Source organism: Mercurialis annua, linkage group LG5 (assembly GCF_937616625.2).
Source record: "Mercurialis annua linkage group LG5, ddMerAnnu1.2, whole genome shotgun sequence".
In the NCBI taxonomy this organism is placed as follows: domain Eukaryota; kingdom Viridiplantae; phylum Streptophyta; class Magnoliopsida; order Malpighiales; family Euphorbiaceae; genus Mercurialis; species Mercurialis annua.
This window is the reverse complement of record NC_065574.1, coordinates 48,169,761-48,183,467: the sequence shown is the minus strand read 5'-3', so window position 1 is coordinate 48,183,467 and position 13,707 is coordinate 48,169,761. Positions and strand designations below refer to the sequence as shown.

General features: G+C 33.7%; 2 protein-coding genes across 2 annotated transcripts; one reads left to right on the top strand and one right to left on the bottom strand.

Annotated features, from left to right (window-relative positions):
• Positions 1 to 587: 587 nt before the first annotated feature.
• LOC126682191 (protein TIC 62, chloroplastic) lies at positions 588 to 4,867 on the bottom strand. Its single transcript, XM_050377786.2, has 14 exons — positions 4,569 to 4,867; positions 3,553 to 3,670; positions 3,395 to 3,467; positions 3,269 to 3,308; positions 3,002 to 3,178; positions 2,835 to 2,916; positions 2,669 to 2,741; positions 2,454 to 2,564; positions 2,228 to 2,371; positions 2,042 to 2,157; positions 1,671 to 1,874; positions 1,382 to 1,579; positions 966 to 1,136; positions 588 to 843 (listed from the first exon to the last, which is right to left on the bottom strand). Exons 1-14 carry the CDS (start codon positions 4,741 to 4,743, stop codon positions 795 to 797), a joined length of 1,731 nt encoding a protein of 576 aa, XP_050233743.1. The 5' UTR covers positions 4,744 to 4,867; the 3' UTR covers positions 588 to 794.
• A 2,140-nt stretch (positions 4,868 to 7,007) lies between these two features.
• On the top strand, positions 7,008 to 7,577 carry LOC126681980 (uncharacterized). Its single transcript, XM_050377536.1, has one exon. It carries the CDS (start codon positions 7,008 to 7,010, stop codon positions 7,575 to 7,577), a length of 570 nt encoding a protein of 189 aa, XP_050233493.1.
• Positions 7,578 to 13,707: the final 6,130 nt, after the last annotated feature.

Below are 13,707 nucleotides of genomic sequence, written 5' to 3'. Positions count from 1 at the left end.
ATAATAATACCCAATTCTTAAAACTTTTTTTCTTTTGAAAATATATTTTTTTATTAGGAAATGGATATCTAACTTTTATTATTTGCATAAACGGCTCTGAAACGTTACCAAAAAGTCTTTAAGAGTTTTAGAAACTGACATATTTCCGAAACGGGAAAACACACATTTGTTAAGGTTTCCGTGCATCATAGGTTAGCACTCAACCCAACAGTAAAGATATGCAAAAACATGTCAAGGAGAACTGCCATAACTATGTGATTAAAAGCCTTCCTTATGAATCTTGTTTTACTTGTCAGTCATAATTATATTCTGTTGGTGGGTGATGTTCTTGTAACGTTAACTGTTGTGCTTTGGGAAGAAAAATTATGAATTTTGCCGCTTGTTCTACTCGGTGAGATGTTTGATGCTTGATAAGGAAAAAAAAGTGTTACTTGGCTTTAAAGAGAATAATAACTCCATGCATGATTTAACCTAGTTGCAGATTACTCCAGAAACGATGATCTGCATTTGGAGGAACACGGCTTCTCCGAAACCAGCTTCTTGTTTTTGTGAATGAAGCATTAATTTGACTATAGTGACCGAAGGAATGAGCCAATTAACACATTATAAATGATAAAACGAAATGGATTCAACAATGAAACTTGTGTCAGTTTATACATAGCAAAAACTATTCATGGAACAGACTCCCGCATGCAATATCAGCCGCTAGCCTCTTCATACGATACAAATGCCATGCAATGCAATGATTTATTGGTGCTTGGCTTTTAAATGAATATATTACTACTTCTTTCGATTCAATTTCCAGACGGTGTTGGAGAAGTTGGAGGTTTCAAGTCTTCATACCTTGTTGTGGAAGAAAACAGCACAAAGAGACGAATTAGAAAAAAAAAACACAGTTTCTACTAAATGAAATTTAAAACAGAAATTCACTGAAACGTAAAAAAAATCTAAGACATGAAGCTTACATGGTATAAGGTGAGAGTGGTCTGGGTTTTGATTCGGCCTTTTCTTGCTCATCCACTGTTGTTGCTGATGGCGGTTCGCTCACATTAGGTACATCAGTCGTGGGAGACGGTGGAGTTGATTCCACTGGTGCGGTGGGAGTTGGTGATGTTGGGGGTTTGAGATCATCATATCTGAAGCAAATTGGAAAACATATTTTATTGGAGAAAGGAAATGAGACCATAAGATATTAGACCAAGCATTGGTCAAATAAACAAGTAGTTTCAGGACTTTTCTCGATCAATCCCTTTGTTCCCTTTCGAGAATCATAATGATCTTTTTCAAATCTTCTTAATTTAGCTGTCTTTTGTTTAATCATTTTTTTTTTGGATAGATATACTTAATATACTACTTTGAGAAATAACATCTATACGCTTACGCTTGGAAGGGTGAATGACTAGAACTCGAACCCAGAGGAGAATCCTTGGCATCACTGCTACTTGTGATTGTTGCAACATCATTGCCTCCGGTTGCTGGTGATTCGACTTGTGCTGTTGTTGGTGGTGGACTAGAAGGTGTTACCTTAGGACCACTTGGTGTTGGGCTTGGAGAGCTAGGTGGCTTCAGATCAGGATAACTATAACAATGCATCAATTGAGTAGGTTCGAAATAAAAAAAAATACTAATATCTGAAATTAAAGGATAAGACGTCGGGAAAAAGAGCTTACGCTGCGTAAGGAGAAAGAGGCCTTGGTTTTTTCACTTCTACTGGGGATGGTATTGTTTCAGGAGTTCCAGATGCAACCGCTAATGAGCTTGGTTGAGCATCTACAGTTTCAGGCTTTACCACCACATCTGCTGAACTGCTAATCTTTTTCTCACCACCGGATGGAATTGAAGTAGGGGAAGTAGGTGGTTTTAAATCATCATAACTGTGAAGGTAACGAGTAAAACAGCTAAAATCAAAGAGAACAATATAGAAAGAAAATTAATCAAGCCATTGGAGGCTTATGATTTATACAGTGTCTAGACCAGTACTAAGTTACTATTAATTCATGGAAAGCTGGGAGTAAGCAGGGTTGTTGTATATTGTTCTTACGCAGCATATGGAGAGAGTGGCCTTGATATTTTAGATTTTGGCGGCTCGGGTTCCTTCTCAATTGCAGGGCTTGGACTTTGAGCCTCAGTCACAACTTTCTTTGGAGAAGCTGGTTCCTAAGGAAGAAACAAATTTTATTATGTGATTTCACTTTTCCAGGAAGGAGGGCATGCTGTTTACGCTTACCTTAGGCATCCTGCGCTGAGCTGGTATTTTTGTGAGAAGCTTATCCAGAGGTGTAAGAGGTGCAGTTGTCTCTGCAATCACTTCCACCACTTTACAGTATGAAAGCTCACGGTTTGCAGCCATAAATGCCAGGAGTTCAGCAATCTGTCAACAGGAATGTCTTTAGCAACAAAGTAAATCAGCAAAGGAAAACAGCCACGCCTAAACGACTATTTTATTGCCGTACCTGAAGATTTGACACCTGACCGCCAAATAAAGTATCTTCCTCTGACAGGGTAATATTATGTGTTTCTTTATAAGAATCAGTAGGCCGCTCCATTCCTCCAGGTCTCACTATCTGAAGAGAACTATAAGAAATCAAATTGAAGCTGAGATAAATAGCCATAATTATATCCTACGAATTCAATAATTCTATTTGTGGGACATCCTAGAAGTACTTACAGTGTAAGGGATACCACTCGCTATGAGAGCTTCTTCTGCTTTTCTCTTCCAATACAGAACACCCCAAAACAAGCTGTAGCAGAAAACAGTAATTTGATGTCATATAATCTGACAACTGATGTTAATTCACGTGCTAACTGTCCTTTGCATCTGATTATGAACTTACTTTAGAATAGCTGCAGGAAATCCAATTTTATTTGTTCCCAGTGATGACACCATAAGGAAATGTTTAACTTTTTCGGCAGTTGCTGCAAATGAGAAACAACCAAGTTTTTAAAGCTAGATCCTTTAAGACAATAGTACGCTCATGATCTCATAAAATGTCTTCTTTACCTGCATCAACGAGGTTTTTGGTGGCCTGAAAATCAATCCGATAAGGTCCTGTAATGTCAAACACCTCCTTCTCACTAGCTCCAATGCAGCATATAACAACAGATGCATTGCCTAATGCTGATCCAATCTCATTTGGTTTCTCCAAATCACATTCCACGATTTCAAGCTTTTCTACAGCTGGGCTAAAGAACAAAGAAAAACTGTTAGGTTCTATATGCTTGATATTTTTTTATGAAGTTGCATATTCTCTCTACTGTAATGTCTTACGCTGAGCTCCTTCACCATCATATTTCATTTGCTTAACGCTCTGCAGGTAAAATTTCCTTTAGTATACACATAATCTGAAAACAAAACAGATGCAACATGAATATGTTTCATTTGTTAAGGATGTACCTGGAGAAGATTTTGTGCTCTTTGGGAACTTCTGACACCAGCTCGAACTCGAAAACCAAGTTTGAGAAGCTCCCTGAAGGAGAGAACAACTGTCACAAACATCCAGAAAGGTATAATCTAATAATTATTTTGAAAATGGAGCAGTAGATTTGGCGGACCTCACTGTTCGCGAGCCAACTTTACCAGTAGCACCAGCAACAAACACAATATTATCATCTTTGATGTCTGCTTCTTTTGAAATTGCTTCAACTACCCCTGAGCTGAATTTGGTGACACCTAAACAGAAATCCACAAACTTCAGTTACACAATAAGTTATTTAGGCCAACGGCCAAACTCAGCCTTAACACTAAGAATAAAGTTACAAAAAGGCCACATCAAAAATAAAGATCAGCCTTAGCACATAAACTTTAAAGTTACATCTCATGAGGTCTTCTCATATTCACTCAACATTTGTAAGTTCAGCTAACCGAACCAGGTTGTCTTCTCGACTAATTACCAAGCACGAACTTCCAAATGAACTCGTTTTTCTGTTACTCAATTTTATCACTACAAAGTCCCAACATCAAAATTACTCCTAAATTCAAATATTTTCTGCCCTGATTAATTATCTTACATTATAAGGACACTTTAGCATGAAAGTCATGTTTCTACAACAATTAAATACCTTAATTGCAGACATTGTGAAAACCGGTAAAGAATCCCCTATCGTTGAGCATAGAGTGAAAACCAAATTCTACTTAATTGAACATTTCCAAAAAAAAATCACCAATTTACAAGTGAATAGAAATGAACATACAAGTGCCATATAAGTGAAAACACTTCATCATACTTGATACCTAGGTAGCACAGACACGCACACGGGAAACAGGACACTTGAACACTAACACTTTACATGGCGAAACCGTGTTATCTTAAGATTTCCTATGTAAAAAATAAAGTTTGGTGTCTGAAACGTTTCCGAAATAGGACACATGGATTGAATAACTCCATATAAGTCACAATTACAGCATTTGATCACTTCCTCCATTATTAATTCCCATGCACAAAACTTGTTCATAACCCACAAACATCAAAGCAATCAAATTTCTAAAAATCACAAGACACCCAATTCAAAACCAAACAAAAATAAGATAATTATCAAATGCAGTAAGGTAGAAAAGCTTTCATGAATACCTGAAGCTTGAGCCTTGATGTGAAAAGTTGCAATCTTTTTAGCAAGTGGGTACTTACTGAAATTGGGGAACTTAATGACCTGACCATACAAACAAGATTTGTCAAGCAACCCAGTTTTAGTTAACGAAGTGGGTATGGTAGTAATGGCTGATGATTGCAAGGAGTAAGTGTCCATGTTTTAATGAAGTGAATTTGTTTCAACTTAGGTTTCTATTAGGCTTCAAGAACAGCAAAAAGACTCTATTTTTTATCATCTTTTTTGGTGGGATTTTGCAATTTGGCGGTTGTGGCATTCTCTTTGCACCACTCCATGTAGATATGAAGGTCCCATTTGTATTGCTCGGTTTGGTTCTACTTTTGTGGTTCATAGCAATTTGGTTCAATGTGGGTATCCTAGTTTGTTTTTAAGTAAAAGGTAAAAAAATCAACTAACTAAAAGTTAGGGGTGTATATGGTTTGTTTTGACGGATTTATCATAGATATTTTAGTCCAAACCAATTATACTGGTTTGGCAAATTTTCAAATCAAAATCAAACCACACACGTTATAAACTAGCAAAATTGGTTTGGTTTAATTTGATAATTTTTTCTTTGAGACCAGTTAAACCATCATCAAAAAATTATTTATTTATCTAAAATAAAAAAAAATTAAAAATATTTATTCATCATAAAAATAAATGTTATATTTATGTAACAAATTATAATAATGATTAATAAATAAAAAAATTTATAAATATTTTATATTATAAATTTTTACATTTTATTAATATAATATATTAATAATATAGAAATATAACATTTATTGATCAATAAAAATATACAAATAATTATTTCATTAGGTGATATTAGATATATTATTTTGTCAATTACAATTTTAAAAAATAGTGATATAAATTCTATTTTTAAAAATATGTATATATGTTTATATATTGGTTTGGTTTATGTTGGTTTATAATTTTTGAAACCACAAATCAGACTAATACTTACTTTTTTTTTTTTCAAAATCAGCAGTCTTCTAAACCGTAATATTTGATTTGGTTTGGTTGAATTGGTTTGACTTAGTTGGTTTGAAATTTTTCTGTACAGCCCTAACTAAATTTCAACTAGGCTCGCCAGTTTATTTAACAACATATTTTTAAATTCAAGTTGGATTCGATTGTTAATTTTAGTAGCTCAAATATGAACTCGACTCGAAATTGTCGAATTCAAGTAAATTTCGAATCAACCTCAAGTAGCTTTTGAATTACGAGGCTCGGTTAGACCCAATCATAATACATATTTGACTTTACAATTTTTTAGTAGTGTTTTGTTTCTCCATTTCACATCTCACTACTGCATATTTTATCTTATAATCCAACTTACATATTGTTGGACTTTTATCTTTTTATATTTTTTTATTTTAAAATTTTGATAATCAATTATGAGTGTTCTAATTTTATTTATAAGTGTGTCGAAACTCATAGAAACACTCGGGAGTCAATTCAGAACCTTCTAGTGGAATCGAATTTTCCGGATTCCAAGTTGTTTAGAGGATTTTTGCACTTACGACAATCTTGTGTCACAGCCGCGACATAAGCATTGGTAAAACCCTAGCTTTGGGTTGATGATTTGCGGGCGCGAAGAACCAACATATACATTTATGTATGGCCCAATGAAGTGATGACATGTGACAAGAACTGTTGAAGTTTTATCATCGCGCAAAGGCTCGCGGGCGCGACTTCAAGAGTATCAGGCGCGAAACTGCTCCTGTCAGAAAAATCTTTTTTGTTTGTCTATACTTTGCTTGGATTTGCATTGGTATAAATATAAACACATTTGCAATGTTTTAAGGTCAATGATTTACAAACCTTGAAACAACAAACTCCCATATTTAAATCAATACTTGTTTGTTGTATTTTTAGAGTAGCTTGCAAATTCTTAATCATTATAAATTAGAGTTTAATTTTGGAAAAAGTCAACCCTTGTAAGTTGGAGTTTAGTTTTGAGAAAACGCAACTCTTATAAGTTAGAAATTAACTTTGGAAAATCTCATAATTGGTGTTTAGCTTGAAAGCACTAAGTTTGGCCTAAAAGTATATTTCATTGGGACCTTGTAAGTTGGGTTATATTTTTAACAGATTCTAAACCTCAATCTTTGATTGATTAGTGGAGTAGAATCGATTTGTGATCCAAACCACTCTAAATCCTTGTGTTCATCTTCTCTACTCTTAAAGTCCTTTTAATTTCTTAATTCTGCTAAAAATGAATTAATTATTTCATTCACAATCAAACACAAAAGGTTTTCCATACCTTCTAGGGAATAACAATTGGTATCAGAGCATAATGCTCCTCTTTGTGCTTAACTGCAAGAACTTTACTATAAAAAATGGCAACTGCAAACTTCTCCATCACTCTCAAACCGTATTTTGATGGTTCAAATTACAAAATTTGAAAGTTTCATATGGTGATGTTACTTGATATGCAAAAGGTAGATCTTTGGCATGTCTTTCTCCAAAGATGGAAGCACCCGGTCAACAAAGATGGAGCTCCTTTGGAAAGAAATGAGTGGTCCAAAGATCAATTGAAGGAGAATGCTCCAAATCGAAAAGCCATGGCAACTCTCATCTCCTTAATTTCAAGAGAAGAAAAAAGTAAAATTCAACACTTGACTTGTGCCAAGCAAATGTGGGACACCTTGGAGAAATACTATGAAGGCACCAATCGAGTCAAGGAAAAGAAGCTTCAGTTGCTTCTTGGAGAATATGAAGGCTTCAAATGTTTGCCTGATGAAGATGTGTCCTTGATGATTACAAGGTTTCTTGGAATTGTTACAAGTCTTGATTCACTTGGAAAATCCTACAAGCTAAGGAAAATCAACGATAAAATCTTAAGATCCATTGAAGAAGCTCACGACTTGTCCACCTTCAGAACGGATGAGTTGATTGGCAAGCTACTCCTCCATGAGATATTTTACTTTAAGAGCATTCAAAAGAAGAAGTCAAAGGAGAACAATGTTTCTTTCAAGACTTGAACAAGTATTCTTCATCTTGAAGAAAACAAGAAGGAAAGTAATGAGCAAAGACTCATGAGGCTTACTAAAAAAGTGAAAGAGCTCAAAAGCAAAAATATCAACCATGATAGACCCTCTTTTTCAAGAAAAAATGCTAAAAGAGGATCCAAATCTTCATGGGATGATGACTCTCAGACCGATAATGAGAGCCAATATGATGGCAACTTATGCTTCATGGCATTTGAGAAGTAATTAACACTTGAGGTAAACTCCCCCCCCCCCCCTCCCCCCCAACTTTCTTATCTTGGGATGGTATTAGTGTTGAATCATATGATACATGCTTAAATGTTAAAAATGATATTGTTGATTATGATATTGTTGATGATGATGCACAGGATGATGATGTGTATAGCATGCTTGACAAATGGTTATTAAATGTGGTGATTATAATGTCAAGATGCGTTCTTTTCAAATGAAGCTTCTAAAGCTAAAAATAAAATGCTTGTTTTAACTAAATAATTTCATGAGCATTGACTAATGAAGCTCTCAAATCATCTTTAGAATCTAACCCTAAATAAGATTTGAATGCCAATGACTTTCTTAAGAAAAATGATAAACTAAAAAAATAAAATTTTTGAATTCATTTTCAATATTTCAAAAAGGAAAGGAGATTTTAAATACAATTCTTGTATCTCAAAGATGTCCAACCATAAAATTTGGACTTAGCTATAATAAAAATTCATCTATTTTAAATGTGACTAAATTCGTTAAAACATCTTTCCCTCAAAACTTCTTCTATAGCAGTTTCTCCTAAATTGGTCAAACCAATTAGGGCAAATAAAACTTATGTGCATGCTAGAAAGTCTAAACCATTGGTTCAAAAGGCTAAGAGCAACAAGGGTACAAAAATCTTTAGACATGGCTATACTTCTCAATATATTCATAAATAGAACAAGAAAGCAAAAAGGAATTCACATGTTCATACTTTTTCACATGTTCCTACTTGTTAACATATTGTTTCATGAGACCATTAAAAGCAAACCACCTCAAATGCAATCACATATAGACCGTAGAATTCAATATTTTTATTATATGAAATACGGTCACAAAAATATTCATTGTTATGTGAAAAAATTTAGTTAAGATTAATCCCTTTGAACTATTCAAACATTAACTTTCAAATAGCCAAAATTGTTTAGGTACCTTAATGATTTGCTTTGTAGGTACACTTGATGTCCACTAAACCAAATTAAGTATCATATGGTAGATGATCAAGGAGCAAGGATGCATTCTATGAGCATCAAAGACATATTTTTGGAAAATGGCAATATAGGTAATCTTAAAACCGTCTCATAATCTATTTGTTTTTAAAACATTTTCAATCTTTTATAGCATAGATTTTTTTTATGCCATGTTTTTCAATAATTGTTGTTTTAAGGGGGATAATCAAATTTTTATATCTTATTCTCCTTAAATTTTGATATGCTTCAAATCAGTTTTAAATGATTTGACTTTTATTTGATATAGTTCAATAAATGAATTAGTGTCAAACTTTTTCTTTTTTCAATCAATAAATTCAATTAATTGAGTATTAGCCTTGATATGCATATCAAATTAGTGCCTGCTTCTCCATTGAATGAGAAACTAATATTTAATTTTATTTGTTTTCAAAATATTTTCTAATTATCTCCTTTGCCTATGTTTTAAGTTGTCACGACCCAAAATTTCGAGCCGCGACTGGCGCTTGGGAATGTGAGTGGTAGCTCCGAATCCCGTAGCAAGCTTAAAACGAGTAAAATAATTTCAATGTATAACATAAACAAAACGATCCATCGTAAAACATTTTCATAGACTTGAAAATATTTACAATACTTTTAACATCGTCTGAAGCGATGTACGATAAACCAGGGTCTTATTATGCCATGTCACACACCAAACATAGCCCCGATATGCAAAGCAAAATAAATGGTTAAAACGCAGTTTAAATCTTTATTTACATAACAGAGTTGATAAGAAACTGAAACCGTTTAGTTACGTCATATATACACAACTAGGACTTGACATATACTGCAGCACTATCGATCGACGTCTTCTTATGTACATACTTATAAAATAGACTTCTGAACAAGGATAGAAGTCCGTCACATCAAAATATTTTACCTAAAAGAAAAAACTATTTGAGGGTCAGTAAACGCTGAGTGAGTTTATAGTTTACAATTGGGTATTATATAAAACAAAACGATGCTATAAACATTTATTTGTATGCACCCAAGCATAAATTCCGAATGAAATCCTATATCTAAATAAATCATTCATAGCCAAGAATCATCGTAACCATAGCGTATAATATCATATTACTCAATCCTTAGTGGTATGGTCCCAATATAGTTTGACCGAGTTAACCGCTACCACGTGGTATAGTTTCGAGATAGTTCAACCGAGTTAACTCATGCCACCGCTTAATCTTAAGTTGTGAGTCCCGAGATAGTTCCACCGAATTAACTCACTAGATACGGGTCCTGAGATAATTCCACTGAGTTAACCTCGTATCTACAAAAGCATAAACCTTCTTTCCATTTTATATTTATAATCATAAAGAGCTCAGATCAAAACTGGTGATCACACAGTTCCTATTGCCGCCCAATAGAAAAGCTTGTCCTATCGGACTTATACTGGTTTTAAAGCAATGATGCATGCAGTTTAAATAAAAATTTCGATAAATAAACAATGTAATGCAATTTGTATAAAATTCACAGTTGAAAAATATGCACATTTAATACACAAAATGTAAATGTATATAAACTCACCAATTGCTACTCCTAAAACCTCGATAGATTAGTTGCCTTTTAGCTTAAGGTACCCTTTGCCCGTTAGTTGCGTTCCTTGCCGGATCTAAATAAGACGTAAATTAACTCAAATAAGAATCTATTCCTATTGACATAAAACAAACGTAACTTAATTCGTTATAATGTAATCACATCTAACCCCGACGTAGAGCTAACTAAATAAACCTTTTTAAAGTTAAACAAAATAAATCCCAATAATTTTGATTCAACCACTAACCCCAAATTCATAAAATCTCATATCCACATTCTTAATAAGTAGAAGCTTACAAACTTCAACAACTTGGTACTATTAATCATTCAAGCTTTGCTTATCGGCAAAATTTTAAATGATTAACACATTCCGAGCTTTATCTCGACTGTTTGAATAGCAAACATTATGTTAGTATTCAACTTATGTCGAACAAGTCAATATCTCAACAACCCAATCTTTTTCTTTTAAGCATTACGATTTAATCGTAACTTGAACTTCTATTTATAGTTTTTAACATTTAACTAAATTCCATTTTTTATAACCAATCTTTAAATACTATTTTAACTAACTAATAGACTATTCCTAACTTAACCTTAAAATATATATTCATACATTTTTGTTTTCCATTTTTTTCCAACTCCTTTAAACATTTTCTTAACTTAATATGTTGTTAATAACTCGCTAAGCTAACGTTTACGATTCAAACTCAAATATAATCGAGCAAGGGTCAGAATCACGTCGAATTCCCCCTCTCCCCCGACGTCCGAGGGCTGCAATTTGCAGCCCTCAAAAGGATGCCTCAGCTTTGCTCGTTGGAGCAGAGCTGCTGCCCTTCTGCAGAATTCTGCCGAAACAGAATTCTTCCCGTAAGGGCAGAAAGACTGCTCTTGGTGAGCAGGGTTTGCTGCTCACAGAAGCTAACTCCGGCCGCCGGAAAACCTTACTGTAACGCTCCTAAGTTCATCCATCACCCTACTCCTTTCTTTGTTCAATTTCACCATCAAATAACTCTCAAACTCATCAAAAACTCAAGAACAATCATCAATTACTAAAGCTGAATTCAAACACCAAAATTCACAAATTCTAATCATTTCCTAATCTATAAATCTTAAGTATTAACCAACAAAAACTTCAATTGATGAAACTAGAGTTTTTACTTTTAATCAATTCATGATTTGCTTCAAAAAATCCCAAACTTTGGTGAGAATTTTAATGGAGATGGGGATGGGTTGGTGTGTTCGGCAAAGAGGAGTTTTTTTGTGAGAGTTTGATAGCTTTCTGAAGACTTGATGAAGTGAAGATTTATGATCACTAGGTGATCTTATCTAGTGGCTTCAATTGGCAAAAGATCTAATTTAGTTCCTCTAAATTTCTTTACAATTTAGTCCAATTCTGTAACTTACGTCGCATCAAACTTTAATACGATTTCAGAATTTAATAGAATCTTCACGCTAACCTCTTGATAACACTATATGGATATTTACATTTAATTTTTTAATTAGGAACTTAATTCTTTTATTTTTATTTTCATTTATCTTTAATTATTATTCTTAGTTTCGCTTATAATTGCTCTAGCGAAATAGAATTTTACGTTTAAACTATTATTTCTCGATCACTTTAACCAACTCATCCTCACCAAAATTCTTAATTTTAATCTCTTTTCCGACTTACCTGGCTTAAATTTTCTAATTTAAAACTCCCGGTACGAGTTAATCCTTAAAAATCTTACGGGTTATTGCATAAATATTCCTTTATTTTTTTTTTTTGACAAAAGGTGAGAAGTCTTTATACTTAAATTGCTAAGTATTTTTAAAAATTTCTTACTTACGCCTTAAATAGCACCACCTTTAGCCTTTTTTGCAATTTAAGCACATAATACAAAATGTCTCAATTGTTATCTCAAGCTTTCCAATCCTTTTAATTATTAGTACAGGTCCCGTTTTCGGCATCTGAAATCCCACGTCGCTCGCCGAATTTCCTCGTCAGCGCCAGTGTGGCCTTCTTTATGCGCGTCTTTTTGGATTATTCCTACCAAATAACACGAACAACCATTTTATCTCAAATATTAGTACAACCTTTCAAATATTTTTAAATTTTAGTCTAAAACTTATTTCCGGCTATTGGAATCCAATGTGCACATCTAAGAATAACTAGTGTCATTTCACGTGTTTCACACGTGGCTCGCAGTGTGACTCGTCAAATCATTAAATAATATTTAAAATAATAGTTAATTAGGAATAGTTTATCTTACATAATACTTTGGATGATTAATTTAACAGTTTAACATTTTTAATTGATAATAAAATTTTATAATTATAAAGAATTTAAATAAAAAAAATAAAAAATAATTAAAATATTAATTTATTGGAAGTAGTTTACCTTATTTAGTAATTTATATGATTTACATATAATTAAAATAGTAATTTTTAAATATTTAAAATAGTTTATTAGTACTCTAAAAAATTATCTTAATATAGTAGTTTAATTTAATTAGTTGTCACGACCCGATTTTCCCCTCGAAACTCGAGCCGAGACCGGCGCTAGGGAATGGGAATGATTGTTCCGAAACCCGTAGCAAGCCTAAAACCTCTATAAATTTTTCGCAAATATAAATCTAGATCATACCTCGTGTACGGTCCGTTTTCAGAAAACACCGTTAAAATATTTTTCCGTTTAACATGGAAGACACGTTCTGAAAATATTCATAAAAACGAAATCGCGTTTTCAGAAATGCTGGTTGAATAATCCTAGTTATTCTAACTCACGCGCATTTCTGAAAACCGGTGCGATGGTGAAGGACTTAGCTCACGTGCCTTGCCTCGCAGGTAACCCTGTCTCAAGCCACGCACCCGAACAATATGTTTAATAAAATATATCGAACATTTTATCTTTCAAAGCGTTATATCAAACATATTTAAAAACATGCACATCAGGCACACAAACGTAAGGCCAGCTAAATTACATACAGTGTCCTTGCAAACCAAAGACACGAAGCTTGGCACACCCTTAGGGAACACCATAGAACAACATATGCCTATTAAGTAGCCACCTAGTAGAGTTAGACAAAGTCAGGTTCCTATCAGAGTATATAGACAGAGGAACCCTGACGTGACCACAGGCATATCAAACCTATATACACTTTGGCAGCATTTAAGAGTTTAAAGTGTTATTTACACAACAACAAGATAAGCTTCCTTGATTGGAATGGGTGGAAGCTCGACCAGACCCGATAGCTAAGTACCTGAAAATAATAAACAACAACGGGGTCAGAAATATAAATATTTCTGAGTGAGTAGATAGGTTTACAATTAAATACCAAAATCGCGCATATACA